Source organism: Centrocercus urophasianus, unplaced genomic scaffold (genome assembly GCF_019232065.1).
Source record: "Centrocercus urophasianus isolate 14NV4802_14NV808 unplaced genomic scaffold, USGS_Curo_1.0 seq_29, whole genome shotgun sequence".
NCBI lineage: Eukaryota > Metazoa > Chordata > Aves > Galliformes > Phasianidae > Centrocercus > Centrocercus urophasianus.
Window position 1 is genome coordinate 13266840 of NW_024884855.1, and position 18220 is coordinate 13285059.

The window sequence follows — 18220 nt, forward strand, 5'->3', positions numbered from 1 at the left end:
GCACAGCTAGATCAGGCTTGCCTTTAAAGTCTCCAGAGATGGAACATCAGCCACAAAACTAGGCAACCTGTTCCAGTGCCTCACCACCCTCACAGTAAAAGACTTTTTCCTTATACCTAACCTAAATCTATCCTCTTTGAAGTTCAAGCCATTTCCTGTTCCATCACCACAGACCCTGCAAAAGAGTCTACAGACTCTGCTTAAGACTCTAATGTATAATAAATATCACATTTTAATTTATTAATTTTAAATTACAAGGCATTAAAATATCAGGCCCTTGTCAGTGATGGTGCCCTGCAAAGTGGTTACACCACTAACATATTTAAAGTCCAAGAAAAGCAATGACTAATTTTTCATTTGTGGTAATTACCTGTTTCATATAGGAGTTTAGACTATAAATTTAGTTGCTGTTTGAAGACTACAAGCTTAATTTTTTTTTTTTTTTTATCTGGTATATAACAACAGTTTAGATGTCTAATGAAATGCCAAAAGTAAACATACTAAAAGTGAAAAATCATTACATCAGACACTTCAAAGCATAATTTTATGAGTAAGAAGTTGAAATTCAGGTCACAATTACAGCACCAACACGACAGTCTAGCTTCCCTCTTGCACTGATAAAAGGAAGCCAAAATAACTATTAGCTTCCCATTATCCACACCTGTAGTTTTGAAAACAAAATTAAAGAAGAATGAACCACACCTAACATTTCACATTCAACTGTTTTGTATGCACAGCACATGCATTTTGTAGATTTTTTTTTCTATGACAGTATATAAGTTTTTGAATGACATCAGTACAGCAAAAATGCTTACCAGCATTTACATTCTTTGAGAGAACAGGAAGCGGATCAGTGTCTTGATCAGGTTTTATGAGAATGGAGACAGCAGAGGATGCAGTTATCTCTCTAAGAAGACTACTAACACCCTGAGTGGATTCTTTCAATAATGAAGTTACATTTTGTGTTGATTCTTTTAACAGATCAGACACTGTGGGTGTGCATTTGCTTTGTCCATTTAAATCTCTATTATCAATGTTGATTGCAAACAGAATGGAGTTCAGACCTTCAGATAAAAGAAGGGAAAAAAGTAAGACCAAAACCCCACTTTACAAAAAAGTTACAGAAATAGAACCTAGGTATATAACAACGCTGACAGGTAAAACATTTTTCCCCCAGATTTTCCTGCCATTCTCTATGCATGAATTCTTTCTTTTCCACATATCATTCACTCTTTCTAAAATACTACTCAAGTGTTTTCAAGTTCTGAATTTATCTTTACTTACGCAGTTCACAGTACTTTTTGAGTATGTAATCTGCAGCTGAACTGGTTTATTTACAGTCTTTTAAATCTTCACTGCAGCTTTAAAATTTGTTGCATCCCATACTTCATGAATAAAAATCTGTGAATTCTATCTTGCATAGAGAAGCATGTGATAGTGTACCTCAGAAAAACGATGTATACAATAACAATACGCAGCTTCTGAGACTTCACTCGAGAAAATTAAGCTATATGTAGCCAGGTCTTACTCTTTCTTCCAGTACATTTATCTGCATGCTGGGTCTGACTAAAAAAATCCTACCTCTATTATTCTTTTCAGGTCAAGAGCAACCCATTTTTTCTTCAAATCAAAATAGTTTTAGAGGAATAAAAGAATTATCCTTAGTAGCAAAGGGTCAGAAAATCCAAAACACTTTGTTTCAGAAAATCTGAAACACTTTGGAACCTATAGAAAAGCTAGACCCAGGATTTAGAAAATTCATAACGTAAACTGGCATAAGACCTTTACCGTTTACCCGGAATGTGTATCTGATGCATATTCTCCACAGAAGCTAACAGAGAAAGTCCTTACAAGTGAAACAGAAATGACATCTCAAAATGTAACAGTTTTCCCAAAATAGTAGTATATAAGAGAGGTGTTACCAGCTGCCATTGTAGGAATCATACTAGAACGTTCTTCATCCATCATAAAAGACCAGTCTTCATAGAAGACACTATGATGTGAAAAGAAAAAGAAAATAATATTGAGTTGAACATTTACAATACATTCCACTTTCGAAACTCTGAAAAATAAGTATAACTACATCAACAGATCAAACGTACATCACAGTAACTCCCTGAACATCTGAAATATTTAGACTGTCCAAACAATCACAATAAATGAACATGCATTTCCTTAGCTGAGAACTATGAAATTCACTGAAATTGTATTTTATCTGTGGTTGTAGCTCCACATCTTTTTTACCGGGTAAGAAAAAAACACTTAGGACAAGGAGGTTCATGCTGCAATAGTAATCACAATTGTTTGTCAATGTCTATTGCTGCTATTCCACATACATAAGTTTTAAAATAATTACAGTTGACTTTATGGTCACCGGACATTTACAAAGCATGCATACAAATGCATGAACACAACCTAAATATCTTACTAACTTTGACAGGCTGTTTCAACACCCGAAACCACATCAATTACCCTAAATTGTTAGGGTCAACTAGGAATTTGATGCAAGGAAAAGAAACTTCACAGTGAACAAAATGTTAGCTGTTCAAATCCAGTTCTTTTTAGTAGCAGGATGTTGTGTTTCAACTGTCAGCTTTCAGATTTAAAAGAAAACATAAAAACAGACAGCAAAAAAGACCTCAATCTACATTAAACAGAATAGAATATAGAAGAGAACACAATCTACATAACATAATAGATTCACTTAAGTTTTCAAAACTGATAACAGTCCAGAATGTAAACTGATTCTGGAAATTTCACTTAAATTTAAATAACATATCTTAAGTATTCTACAATAAGCATTTTTGGAAACAAGAGATCACGTACAGTGCTCAGAGTGCTGACAGTCTTGCTACAGCACATACACCGTTACAGGCATCAGAGTACTAAACCAAGTAATCTAAACCACAAATCTCTCTGACAATAAAAATCTGAAAACTGATGTAAATCTTGCTTTGTCTCTATTTGACTTCATTTAAAATCTATCTTGCAAGAAAGCTACAGAGGGCTGGAACAGACTGAAAGTTACTAAAGAGATCAGTTCTGAAAGTATATTCATTAGTTGATGCAAATGGAAATAGAGCTTTTCTGCTGAATTCACTAAGTAGCTCAAGCTCAACAATTAGAATAATAAATGCCACAGATTAGAAAGAAAACAAAAAAAGGAATTTAATATGTGTAACAGGAAAGGTAAGACTCAGGCAAGAATGAACATTTTTGTATATTTTGCACATCCAAAGTATATTTTGTATTGTGAAAACCTAAGAAACCATTCATGTGGTAATTCTGTAAAAGGAAGTTCATAAAATATTTCCAAGTAACCTACAGAAGTAGCTACCCACTGCTTGACTGGCAGAGCTTGTAAACTACAGGGTAAGCACCTCCAAGCGGGCTACAGGCAACTACTACTCCGAAATAACAAAATCAAGGCTGAAATACTATGTGATTTCATTAGAGAGAGGGAGGCACTCAAAGTCTCTTTCATAATAGTATTAAGGTATCAGAGAGAACAACTGCTCAAAGAGCAGGAAAGAGGGTCAGGAAAGAGGATGGAAATAAATACAGAAGCGTATATTCTCACATGCAAAAATGAAGCCAGCTTCAGGTCACACACAGATTTGGGCACAAGCCACTATCTCAGTGACTGGAAATTTCAAAAATGAACAAAATAAACACATGTGAGGTCAAGTAGGAGAACTAGACTAGAAATAACACTATACATTATTACAGTTGTATTTCTTGGGGAGTTTTTCTGTTGGTATTTTGATGACTTTTCAGTCTCAATATTTCATTTCTCACTACATGCACAATTCCTGCATTACAGTGACATCAAATACAGTACCTAAGCCGATTCTTGTCTGCAAGTAGCATATGAACATATCTTTCTAGGGAATGTTCATTCAATGCACAGCGCAACCAAGCCCGACCTCTGCCGATATCTGTAGTAATTGTCTTCAGAGAGTAAAAGCGCTGTAGTTCATGTTTATTCAGAAATTCTTTCACATAGTACCAAAACACTGGCTCTGCAGAAAAACAAAACAAAAGCACCACAGTAAGCTCTTGCTTTATCTACATTGGTAGCTTGGAAAGTAATGCCTCCTATCTGTCTCAGTGAAAACTACAACAGATTCAAAGAGCAAACAACACTGTTTGGTAAAGCAAATTCTCAAAACAGTGTTTTTCAACAGTCACCACCGTTATCTGATTCACACAGATGAGGAAATTGAGATGCTTTTCATTTCATGCTGTGGCAGCTGTACATGGCTGTCTGGAACACTGCTTTCCTTTCATGCCGCCGTCACCACTGCTGAAATGCAACACACACTGCCCCACTATGCTCACATCCACTGTATGGTGAACAGAAACATTCACACACACCCATGAATGTCAATGTGTGCAATTTTTCCCCATATGTAGAATAGAATTCTACACTCTCCCCTCATATACACCTCCATGTCAGACACCAGTTTGTCACACTGCCCCTCTGCTACCATCTGTTGCACTGCAACAAGACATAGTGGGAAGGTTCAGCCTCTGCTGCCATCCCACCAACATCCATCTCTAATGCCTTGAGCCAGTATCATACAACAAGAGGCATTACTTTATGAGCAACCCACATACTTTACTTTCTCCTATCAAAGCGAGTTTCATTACATATTATTTCAAAACAAGGACTGATTCACACAGTAAATTATCTCCAATATTCCCAAATGAATAAATCCCAACAAAATAAATTTACCATGCAATTTTATATATTGTTCCCTGACTGTTTTATAACTTGAAAAAAAGTAAATGATTTACTATCTACATATAACTCTCCAGTTAACTCTCACATTATTTCTACAGAATTTAGGCCACTTAAGCACTTAGAACTTGTCACTTCACTGAAGACACCAAACACATTGAAGGATCTATGCCTCCATTCTAAAATAATCATATTCAAGTTGCAAAGTGTATTTAAACTAGTATTTCACTCAAGAAACAGATTCACATCTGGGAATATGCTATGCAAAGAGAAATGCGTCTAGAACTCTTTTTTACTGTTCTCTGCAAAATGATAAAATCGAAATGATAAAATTTAAGTAAAAAGGAATGGGTTGATCCATAATTTGCAGACATGCAAAGGATAAAGTCAAGTGTTAAATATAAAAGGCAACACCTGTTCCCACAACAATACTTCCCTTGCACTGCCCCAAACACTGATAAAACTTTTTTTTTTTTTTTTTTTTTTTTTTTACACTCACATAAGTATTTGAAAGCTGAAAATTTATATTGTCAGTAATGTACTAAGAAACTGAATTTAGGGTAGACAGGCCTTTAAGAAAAAAAATATATATATAGATATATATAAATATAGATATGAGAAAACCAAGAATTCTTTAAAAAGTTCAAAACATCAATATGTCAAGGAAGACAAGCACACATTCCTTTTGACAGTTTAATGAAGGTCATTGTTCAACTTTTTCTTTAATACGTTAACAAAAAAGGAAAAATTCTAATGTAGGAGTGAATTGTACACTATCACCTCAAATATCATGCTGACTTCTGATCATAATCTCAATGTAGGCAGCATACAGACAACATGTATAGGAAGGTAAAAAAATTTCACTGAAAAAAATTCACATGCGAAAGAGAAAATGGACAGATTCTGTCACTCCTTATCACATTTCTAAATCATTTTAATGTAGTTGCAGTACCAGGAAGAGGTCATCCATGATATTCCCCTTTTTCTCTGCTAAATAAACAGCACACAGTCAGGTTTCGAAGAGGTTTTTACTACAGGTTGTGATTTCTGGTGAAATGCACTCATTTGGGGGTACAATTTTATTTATTAATCTCTACTGAAAGCCATCAGATTAGTAAAGCTGTCAACAGTGCCATAGTTTTTGAAAACTGAACAAATAGGTTAGACTCATTTACTAGAAGTTTTGCTAATAAGATTTGATATCTGTGCAAGAATAACTCAGAATTGTTCTAAGTGAGACAATGTGAACAATGAAATACAGGAAAGATGGAACTGCTAATCACAAAACCACTGAATTTGGAAGAGGCCTCTGGACGTCACCTGGCCCACAACCCTGCTCAAGCAGAGTCACCTACAGCAGGTTGCCCAGGACTACATGGCATGCAAACTATGGGCATACTTGGCTAAACTAGAACTTAATAGACAGATCAACACATAAAACAGCAAGTCCACAGCATATATCAGAGTGTTAAAGCATCCTATGTCATATCCCTTTGACTACAGCTTATTTGATCTGCATTAAAAGTCAAATACATATACAAAAAAGAAAGTAGACCATACAATGTTGGATTTGTATCAAGTGAACAATGATTTAATGATTTTATTTTTTCATATTAACAACAGAATTTTTCTGTCTTGCTAAAAGTCAGAACAATGCAAAAGAAGGAAGTGAAATTATTACAGGAACAGAAAAAAATAAGCAGGTTTCCTCTTGTGCCAAGAGCAAAACTTAGTGTTTCTTGGTATCCTATTTATTTACAGATATCAAGGATTCAGACAATCAGGTTTTAATCAAAATCTATTCAGTGGAAATTAAGTAGAGGCATGTACCCAAAGTCTTCCCATGACATCCTTGTTGAAAAAAGATGATGCAAGTGGCATTTTCAAATGAACACATTCTTTTCAAAAGTAAAATTAAACGAAAATTCATGTCCTAACAGCTGACGCTAAATTTCATAGCAAGCAATCGTATACATACTATTTAGATGCAAGATTTATTTTAATTTCCATAAAAAACAATTTGTATAATTTTACTATAGGCTATGTAGTTTTTCTTTTATCACAGTTGCAATAGCTATGACATTGCACAATGAATCATTAATCAGCACCAATGAGCAACAATGTCCAAAATTTAGAGCACAGAGATCAGTTTGAACCCAAGCTCATCAACTTCTTAGACAAAGAAAAGAAAAAAATTCACATCATTCAGCAATTGTGCATTTCAATTTCAGTCAATTAAAGAATGGTTTCTTATTTGAGCGCATCAAGTTAGAAGATGATTTGAGATTATTTACACAATTGGAAATACTAGTTTCCTGATGGATAACACTCCAAACAATCTCACTTAACTTCATAGATGTTTACTGGACTGCAGACCTCCTGAGGACAATTCCAACCTTAATTAGTCTATGAACCTCTGAATCTGTGCAGTAAAAAAATGCTAAAAAAGTATCACTGGCAGAAAAGTTTCAGTAAGTCCAGTATCTTTAATAAGGCAGAGGCAATGGAAAAGTTGAGCTATTTAGAATCTTTTAGCAACACTGCCCTAATATGTTTTAAAGTGAATTCTCCAGGGAATGCAACCACGTTTTGATATCAGCTACAGCATTCATTCTCACATAAACTTAACCTATAAAGACAAACAAAGAGTATAAAAAGAGAATAAAAAGTTAAATGAAGAGATACACAAGAGAATAAAAGCATACAGAATAAATGAGAAAATCTGTAAAGATTCTATAAACCTCTGAATTGTTTTACTTGTTACCTAGAATCTGCCCATTATTAAGTAAAAGAAATGCAGATTTCTCTAAAAGCATAACTACTTCAGTTCCTCAGAAAGCTAAGCCTGTAGGCTCTAACTTATTAGAAAAAAGGTCAGCACACAAACACCCATCAGTTCACCCTACCATCAACAGGAGATGCTGTCAGAGAAATTTAAAGCAACACTGTAACAACTTGTGCATAAAGCATTAAGGTAACACCTATTAAAAACAATTGCATAGTGCAATGGGAAGTTATATTTGGAGATTAAAGCATATAGTTACATAGAGTATTGAATACAAACAAAAAAAAACCACCATGTGTTACATATTTCAAATTCAAAAATAAACACTTTATCATAAGATGTGGATACTGGTTAAGAAATTATAGAAGATTAATTGTAAGTCAAATTTCACTACAAAATTAGTGATGAGGAATATCTGTATATACCTTTGATAAAAAAAACAAGGTAAGCCTCAAAATGAAGGCACAAAAATAAAGGAAGCTTTTTTTTTTTTTTTTAAAGTAATAAAAAACAACTGCCCTGGCTGACTGCCCAATAAAAGCAACAAAAGTTTTGCTTTTAAAATGGCATCAGTACTGAGAAGTCAAATAGTTCTGATGCTAAAGAAAATGGCAGTTAAAGAACAGAATAAAACAACATTAAGAATGAAACCACTCGAGTATAAACAGCACAACTGCACAATATCCATTACTACCAGATGTCGAAACGAACTTGCCAATGATAGTATCTTATCAATTGGCATATATCAATTATGTATATATATATATATATATAGGATGGAACTATAGGAAGTGAACATTTTCCAGTTCCGAAACTCCTACAGAAACTTAGTATACTAGATTAAGAAAGCAATAACCACTTTCACCCCTTAATGAGATTCCAATTACTCTGCAGTCTGCAGCTTGGTTCACCACCCAAAACATTTATTTGAAATCATTCTGCTTCCTTACACTTTTTTTTTTTTTTTTTTAATAGAATAGTTATGATTAATGAGTTACCTGTTTCAGTTTTACTAGAGAAACCTGCTGCCTGTTTGATTGCTGCTGCTGTTAATGCTAATCCTCGGCTCCTCCTCAGGCCGTGCTGTAACACAGCTTCAAACTGAGCGCACAAGCAAGTGACTCTGCAACAAAATTTTTATGCAAATCACGTGAAAAGAACAGTCAACTACATTTCTCTAGAGCAGGTTTTCTCCAAATCTCTAAGCAGAGTATGTACAGGAGAACCTCTATTTTACATACAATGAAAGATTCTCTGGATTAATTAATTTTATTATTCACAAAACAGTACAAGATAGCTGAACCCACAGTCTCATCATGGCTATTAAAGCTAAAATGCAAATTACACTCAGTAGAACTAGCGATATGAAGTTATCTGCAACTGCTATAGTGTTTTTTAGCCACGGTAACTCAGCTTTGGATTACCTAATTTCCATGCAAAGCAACTATATATTCATAAATATACTACACATGCAATAAATTTTCTGAAAATACACTAAATTGTCCTATACAATTAGTTGACAATTTTGATGCTTGCATTAGTACATTATAATTCAAGTTCAGGAAAACAAATTAACATTGTAATGCCCCTCAGAAACTTTAGGCATTGGAAAATAAGCACAATATTCCAGCGATGTTGTTCCTTATGATAATATTTTTAAAAATAATCCATTTAATCAGTTTTCATACAAGTAGTAACACTAACAAGAGTAGTTTTAAAGCTCAGTCTGCCAAAACAAGGATTACTACTGTAACCTACAGTATACAGTAAGGCCTAAGGTATAAAGGAAATTAGATCTCCAACAGAGTTTGCACTGATTTTCTCCAAGTTTTATTTTTGCCAGTGAATAAACAATACTTAAAACGTAAGTTTTAAGAAAGATGTCACCTGGCTGCAAAAACTGCTTTCAAAAAGGAAGGAAAGACACTTGAACTAAAATTAAGCAATCAAATAAGAATAGCTAATGAGGTGGCTCAGAACTCTGAGCATTCTAAAACAACAGAGTTTCATTCAAGGATACAAAAAAGCAGTGGATCTTAGGAAGGGCACTAAAAGAGAACAGAAGTCACATATCTACCATAATCAGCAGAGCAGTAGAGCTTTTAAACCTGTATTGCTTCACAGTACACATATGTTATGAAAACTTTACGTTGCAATACTAATAAAGCAGAACAAGATTTAAACAATTCTCAAGAAGAATTTTGGGTAGGTATGACTGATTTTTGCTAAACAAAAATAGTGCTGTTGAAAATAGAAATGCTAGCAGACACATAATAAAAAAAAAAAAAAAAAACCCACAAAATCTACTTGACTTTCCAATTCTGAAAAAGCAGAACAGAAATGAGACTCTGGGAAAGAGTTCATACTATTGAAAATTGACATGCACTGAGAACAAAAGCAAGAAAACCATGCAGTACTTTTTAAATTTAAGAATTTAACCACTAGTGGAATGGAGTTAAAAAAAAAAAAAAAAAAGTCAAGTATTCTGCAATGCCCAATATACATGTACATAAATCTCACACATCTAGAGTATTTACTACGTAGTGGGATACAGGTGTGTTAAATAAATACAGAAAAACATGGAGAAGTCCTAGATTTCTAGACACAGAACTCTAAGAAATTGTAACTTCAAAGATGAAAAAAAGGCTATGAGAACAAAATGCTGAGAACTGTGGATTTTACTGGATTCTGATCTAAACTCTCATACTATCTTCATTTCCAAAATTTTCTCACAAATAATATATTACAGTAATAACCCAAACACGTTACAGACACACCTATCTATCAATGCAATTTCCTCTTCCTTTTAATTGTGAAACAGAACACCTGTGCTACATCGTGGGAGAGGGCAGGTGTTTATTTGGAAGTTGGTTTGGCTTTTTTTAGTAGCTCATTATTTTGCTGTTTTTGTTTTTCTGTTTGTTTTGGGGAGTGGAGTTTGAGTGTATGAAGTATTTTGAGCCCTATATTTTAGGTAATTATGATGCATAATTTAAGTACATTAAGGATTTCTCGGAATACTTTACCTGCTATCAGAATCTGAAGCTATTTCTTTTCTTCCTCCAAACCGTATTTGACACTGCAATAAAGAGACTTTAAGAATGTTTTGTTACAGCAAGACACACAATACACTGAAATATTTTCATTTAAGAAATAAAAGCTCATGACAAAAAGAAAACAGCACAAGATGGATTATTAGAAAATACACTCTGCAACCAAAATTGCTTTTTAGCATCATATTCCACTAACAGACTACCCTAGCAGTTCTTGCTAGACACATCATACCTGCATTATCTGAAGAAAAAAAATAAGTAAAAATTATTACTTTTGAGTTTTAAACGTATACCCATAGAAACAAAAAAATGCTCCCTCTCAGCTCAGTGCTACATAGAAAACAGACATACAGAAAATACATACAGAAAATAGAACTATTTACATACAGAAAATAGAACTATTTTCTATAAAACATATGATTATCTCACTTTCAAGGCATTCTTTTACCTTACACGCTCTTTTAAGTTGAATCAAATCTATTATACTCTACATGCTGAACTTCCTGTTCCCTCAGTCCCATTTTTACCCCTCACTGAAACCCCAGCGTGAAGAAGTTGATACTGTATGATGCTATCCAATTTAGCCCTCACAGAAAACCATTTATCTCAGACATATAAGCACTACAAATATAACTTGTCTATACAAATTTAAATAAGATCTGCAGAACACTCATCTGCTAGCAGACACAAAAATTCAGCAGTACTAAACAAAAGACAAGGTTTCTTCTTTGTCTGGTAAAAATAAAAACAAAATAAAGGCAATAACATATCCGGTCAGTATTGAAGACACAGAATATTGTACAATACTGTAGAAACATTGATTGGATTTCTCACCTGCTTAACTGCATCCAGTAACCGTTCTAAAAGAAACTGCCTTTTCACATCATTGTTTTGTGAACCTGAAAATCCAACAAAGTTCTATTATTTGAAAATAAATAAAATTTTAAGAGAAGTATATTGTGGTCAACACTGGTGCCCTGAAAAACATTCTTCATATGCCAGTTATTCCATTAAATTTATGGATTAATTTTCTCCAAGTAAAATGATGTAGTATAAGTCTGTATTTTGATGTTTCAGATAACCTTTCACTGATATACAGGAGTACTGTTTGAAAAATAATCTAAATCCTTATTTTAATAAGAGTGGTTTCATGATACAGGGTATACTGCAGCTGCACCAAGTATAATGTAACAGTGTACAGGCAGTAAAGCCAGCTCCTGGTGTCTTAGCACAGCTACCTGTGGGGCCATACTGCAAGGCTTGAAATAAATTAAAGATTTTGCCATTGTTGTGGAATTACAATGTACGATGCAGTCAAAACTGCAATCCTATAAATTCTCATATGGGGACAACTACCAGTACAGCATATCACTAGAGCACAAGAAAAGAAGAAACAGGAAAGAGAGGAATTACTACTGAACAGTTGTTAAAAAAAAGCCCTTAACACTTAACTGCCAGCATAGTCTTCTTCCTGATTAATACCTATAAAATTCAGTTTGTTACTATACCAGAAAATCTTCAACTTTTCCACCATTTCAACAACAAGTAGCATTGTACTTTGCTTGTCTAAACATGCTTTATAAGATCACATGAATATATACAAAATTTGTGGTTTAATTAATCTACATCACCTCCAATATTTCTTCATTCAGAGCTTAGGCTCAAAAAACATCTCTGACCTGCCAGCAGTTAATTCTTTTCTCCTTTTTCTCCCAAAGAACATTTAACTAATGTATGCATAGACTGAAAGCCAATTATTAAAATTCTGCATGAGTGAACTTCTCCAGTTACCACATACTAAGCCACAGAATCACAAGGTTGGAAATGACCTGCAAGATCATCTAGTCCAACCCCCCTCCCATTCCTATCAGTGCCACAAGCACTAAACCATCTCTCGTAGCTCCTCATCCAGGCGCCTCTTGAACATTACCAGGGACAGCGACTCCACCACCTCCCTGGGCAGCCATTGCAGTGTCTGACCACCCTTTGAGAGAAAAAGTTTCTCCTAATATCCAACCTAAACCTCCTCTGGTATAACTTCTGGCCATTTCCTCGGGTCCTACTATTTACCTGGGAGAAGAGGCCAGACCCTTTTGCACCACAACCTCCCTTCAGGAAGCCCTCCAGTAAAGAGGAGTATCAAAGACACTGGACCTTTCCTCTTGCTGTCCAGCATTGCAAGGTGCCAGCCCCAGAATTTCCTATTTTCAGAACAATATTAAAAGCAGTTCACTCCCTCCCCAGCAGGAGGAAGCATCTTAAATGTGGGAGATTGGGAGTAGGGATGAAAAAAGCTGTGTCTATGATGCACATGATGCCAAAATTTAAAAAATAGGAAAAACATGTAAATCTAGCTCCTAAGCTTCAGAATGCTTACAGAGATTTTTAAGAAATCACACTTAAGATTCTGAATTGCTTCCCACTGTGTAGACATATGACGTCTGAGGTTTGGTTCTGTTAGTCAAATAACATACACAAACTCAGCTGAAGATGTAAACAACGCTCAACCCTAGCAGATGACACTAGAGACAGGCCTGGCACCAAGCGCATTCTAACTTCCAAACAATTATACCATTACAAAGATAAAGCTTAATTCATATAAACCTTACTACTTTACACTGTGCTACAACAGAGATTAGTTTCACAAACTTGTACTTGATATATCAAGCATCTAATGACAAAAACAGCAACACATGTCTACTTATCTAATGGCTTATAATCAATCTGACAACTGTAAAACAAGGGAAACAATTAAACCTCAAGTTTTACTACAAGATTCCATAAACAGCAATGCCAAACATAAGCAAAACGGAAGATACACCGTACTGCTTCAAACTCATGTCCTCTACAGCCTTATGCTTTCGATGGGAGAGCAGACATAACGAGACATTTTTCTTGGTATTGAGTTTTAAATTGCATTACAACAAATGCATGCAATTAATAATTTCCCAACATAAAAACACTTTTCAAATGAAATAGTAAGTACGTGGGTTAAGTTTGTTTTACAACTGCAATCCATGTTAGTTTTTAAACTGATGCTTCTTCTGACACTTCTTTTATCTATTTGATAACATGGAAATGGTCTGCAACTGGATACCAGAATCTGAACACAGAATACAGAAAACCTACACGAAATGATCAGCATGCTAATTAATGTTCCAGAAGACTCAAACAGCCTTAAGTTTACACAGATTCAGAGCACTGTAATGTCTATTTTGTCCTTACTGAACTTAAATTTGTACTAACAACAATGACAGCACATCATTATGACCAATGATTTCCATACTAGCTCAATCACCTTTACTATTAACAAGGCTAGTACCCTACATAACATAACATCCATACTGAGGACAGCTGGGGTTTCTGATAAGTGCAAGTCTGCAGAACTCAACTATTGCCATGTTTAACATACCAAGTTCATTCTAGACAAAAATAATTTTTACAGTCTGATTTTTTTTTTAGAAATTGAGAAATCGTGCCTTTTTTTTTTTTTCCAAGCAAAGCATAGATTCTTATTCTTTGTAATAAGCCTAGAAAATGTAGTACACCAACTATTTTTTGAAGATTTTAGAAATTAATTCTGACTCAAGGTAGATGGAAGGGAAAAACGAGTCTCTACCAACTCTATTAAAGATTCTGTTCTTTTGCAGTCTTAATGATTTTCTAAATAAAGCCTTTAAGCAGACACGCATATATTCAGAAAAAAATACCAAGTGTGATCAGTTCTATATTGTTTAAATAACAAGTGCATTACAAAGTGACCAAAATACCCTCCTGTAGATTAAGGAGAGCAAAAATCCAACTCCAGTAAAACACATACAAATGCAAAACATAAGGCAAACAAAAAAAGCATTACTTGGAAAGGTGTTATATTTAGAGTACTACAGGAAAAAAAGATAGAAATAGGAAGTTCATACATAATTCTAGACAAAAAAAAAAAAGTGAAAACATAAGTATAAAGAGCAAAAACAAAGTCTTCTCTCATCTCCAACTACTCAGTCAGAAAGTTCAAAATATCCTCAGGTCTCCCTCAGGTCAGAGGAAGGTACTGCACCTCCCTCTTAACAGAAATATCTGCACACAACGCAGACATTCATTACGCAAGTAAGGAAAACAGGCTTTCCAGCAAATTATTTGCAAGTACGGCTGTCTTCATCATTTATAAAATACAGATTAAAAACAAAAATTCAGAATTCTCTTACATACCTCTTGAAGTCCTGTACATAAAATCTCAGGCTGAAATTGCTCTTGCTTTCTCTAGTACCAGTTCAGAGGCCAACCCAGACCTGATCTGCACGCTACCCTGTAGTACTACAGTACAACCCTACTGCCTCATCCTCAACAAGCCTTATTTTCACGTGCTTTGAAACTATCATAAAACTGACACAAAACATGCCTAATTTTTGACAAGTACATAAATCTAGGATCCTCATGTTATTTCCCTTTAAAGTTCAGTTCTTTCAACACTGCCAATGAAACAATAGTAAGTAATTAGCAAGGAGAATTAGCAGTATTAAGTAATGCTAAAATCTACAGGAAGTTGCCTTCACATCCACTAGAAATACACTACAGCTAAAAATACATGTTATATATAGAGGTAGCCTTCAGGAAAGGAGGTCAAACATTAAGGAGCAGCTCTTTTAAGTTTAAGGGCTAAAATTGGGTAGGGAGATAAGTATAGACCATGGTGTTATTCCCTCCCTATGCAACAATTCCCTCCATAAATCTTATGCTATGTTACTGTCAGATAAAGGAAACAAAGACATTTGTTAACTTAACTCTTCTACTTATGTTATTCTGGAAAAAAAAAAAAAAGAAAAAAAAAAGAAAAAAAAACCCACAACCACCACCACCACAAAAACCTGCATAGTATTTCATAACTTTGATGTTTCACAAAGAGCAAAATTAGTATTATTTTTTTAGCTTGACATCTAATCAAAATGGAAAACTCATAGGTCATGAGCTACACAGGTAGATTAGCCAAGCAATTGGATTAGTAGCTTTAATGTCACATCAAGCATTATTACTTTTAAGCAATTAATACTTTTTTGTTCTTTAATTCTGAATCCATTATTAAATGTATATATATATATATTAATAAAATAAAGCTTTTAGTAACAACATTACAAGGCTTTACACCACAAGAGATACCACCTTGTCTTTGAGTCAGAGAACATAATCCAAATGGAGCTCCCAAAGATGCATCTCTTAGAAAGACTTTGCTCTGATTTATACGAAGACTGACTTGCAGAAGGCTACTTGAAGCCTGAACTGAAGGGCTGAGGCTTTCCATGAGAAAACAGGCTCCTAACGACTTCAGAATTAGGTTTTAGTCAATACAGTGTCAAGCTCTGAAACATTTGAGGAATTCTTTTTTCCCCACAGTTTGAAAGGTTTCACAGTTACTTGCATTTTTCACAACACCAATTAACAGTTCTCCACAAAACCTTTTTTTTTTCTCCTTTATATCTCTACAGATGTTTTCATTTTCAGTTTCATTTTAAGTAATGGCTACTGACCCTAAAAAGTACAGTATTTAGTTATCCCAGTTAGCTCTTCCATTTTTTTCCTAGCACATTTGGCAAGCAATCTCCCCATACCTTAAATCAGGATGGAAGAAAAATCTACAACACTCAAGTTTGGAAAAGATATCTATTATCAAAGTTGTATAAATAAATATATTACTGAATTTATTATTGTTTAAACAGAGCCATGAAAAGTATCTTTGGTGCACCTTCTTTAGTAAAAAGAAACTAACTAACAATAAAACACTTATAAATGTGCTTCAAGATATACGAGGTGCCAGTTATCTTGTCATATTTACAGCAAAATATCTGTTGACTACCAGGATCCTTCCGTCCAACAACTCACGCTGGCCCAGTCAAGTGGCTCAAATTCCTCCAACTCTTAGGGACTCAAAAGTCAGGTAAGGAACACTGGGGCTAGAAGTGAATACCACCACACACAAGGCTTCCTTGTCACATCTGAGTTTGGCAAACAGACATAATAGAATCAATAAGGTTGGAAGAGATCACCAAGATCACCTAGTCCAGTCATCAACCATCACCACCACGACCACTACACCACGTCACTCAGTGCCACATCTTCCCTTTTCTTGAACACCTCCAGAGATGTTGACTCCACTACCCTCCTGCACAGCCTGTTCCAGTGCATTACTACTCCTTCTGAGAAGAAACTTTACTTAACAAGCAATCTGAACCTCCCCATAGTAATTTAGTTAAATCCATTGCCTCCTGTCACCTTGTTGCTAAATGGAAGAAGAGGCTGATCCCCACCTCGCTAAAACCTCCTTTCAGGGAGGTGCAGAGAGCCACGTCTCCCAAGTCTCCTCCAGACTGAACAATCCCAGTTACCTCAGCTGCTCCCCATAAGACTTGAGTTCCAGGCCCTCCACAGCTCCACTGCCCTTCTCTGGACACACTCCAGGGCCTTGATGTCCTCCTTCTGTACTGAGGGGCCCAGAACTGAACGCCATACTCAAGGTGCAGATACACTTTAAATACTTTAAGGTGCCAGTTTTTCTACCTATCACGTTTCTCATCTGTCTCATCAATTGCACATGAATAAGTTTTTCGTTTGTTTAATCTATTCTTGGCCATTTATTTTCTCTGAATATTTATTTTTTGTGGCCTTGCCCAGCCAAGGCAACGGAAAGCTATGAGATCAGCATCACTTGTGCCCTGAGCTCGCTGAGGGCGGGTCACAACGCGGCGCAACACCATCTCCACGGAGCCGCATCTCCACGGAGCCGCACCTCGCTCTGCGTGGTCCGGCAGATACTCGTGCCCACTAGCAGCCCCCAGCCCTACCGCACAGAGGCGGGGAAGAGAGAGACGCCTCGGCTCTCGGTGCAGGTCCACGCCTCGCTGGGCGGGGGTCCCCGCGGCCACCTCAGCCCACAGAGAGCGCCGGGGACCCGGCAGCCATCAGGGACCCCGGGCAGCGGAGCGGGCCCCGCAGGAGCCCCATACTTACTACTCATGGCGGCCGCCAGGCTCGCACCGTCCCTCCTCCAGACGCGCTCCCTCAGCCTGCGCAGCCCCAATCCGGTCCGAGCACCGCACACGCACCGCCCCGGAAAGCCGCCCTGTCGCCCCGGAAAGTAAATACGGCTCCGCGCCGGTAGCCTCCTCCCCCGCAGGGCCTCCTCAGCCCTCGCGGCCGCTGCGTTCCCGCCCTCCGCTGAGGTGGCGGCAGCCCTTGAGGACACGAAGTCGCAGCGCGCGCGGCAGCAAAAAGCGGGAGAGCTGAGGTCGAGCGTTACGGCGTGCTGTGATCCCGGAGAGGATCGTGTTTCAGAAACCGTGCGGCAATTGTGCAACCCCCACTATCAACGTATTGAAGTCATTTTCTTAAATTTTGTGATTCACTTCTCGGCACTGTCTCACTACTTACGCAGTGCTGTGCGTTCACCACGTTGCAGCAGGTCATAGTCTTTTTGTCAAGGGCTCCTAGGCACAATAATAATAAAAACTGTAGTAGTGCTGTAGGCCTATTTCAGAGTTGTTGGCTCTGTGTGGCCAGACCAATGCAGCTACAAATTTTTTATAGAACACGTTCTAAAAAATGGCTGGCAATTCAATGAAATTTATCCACCATCAGGAAACACACTGTGAT

General features: G+C 36.3%; 1 protein-coding gene across 7 annotated transcripts in view; it reads right to left on the bottom strand.

Annotated features, from left to right (window-relative positions):
* The window catches only part of SNX29 (sorting nexin 29), a 73926-nt gene extending 56271 nt beyond the window's left edge, over positions 1 to 17655 (bottom strand). For 6 of the 7 annotated variants that reach the window (XM_042827538.1, XM_042827541.1, XM_042827544.1 and 3 more), the window contains exons 1-7: positions 17579 to 17655; positions 11417 to 11481; positions 10556 to 10608; positions 8528 to 8652; positions 3842 to 4022; positions 1923 to 1993; positions 816 to 1064 (exon numbers count right to left, since the gene is read on the bottom strand). In XM_042827538.1, coding sequence (XP_042683472.1) covers positions 816 to 1064; positions 1923 to 1993; positions 3842 to 4022; positions 8528 to 8652; positions 10556 to 10608; positions 11417 to 11481; positions 17579 to 17585 — 751 coding nt within the window. In that variant the 5' untranslated portion in view covers positions 17586 to 17655. Of the gene's footprint in view, positions 1 to 815; positions 1065 to 1922; positions 1994 to 3841; positions 4023 to 8527; positions 8653 to 10555; positions 10609 to 11416; positions 11482 to 17578 lie in introns of those variants that run through there. The other variant, XM_042827545.1, reaches the window with a different exon arrangement.
* Positions 17656 to 18220: the final 565 nt, after the last annotated feature.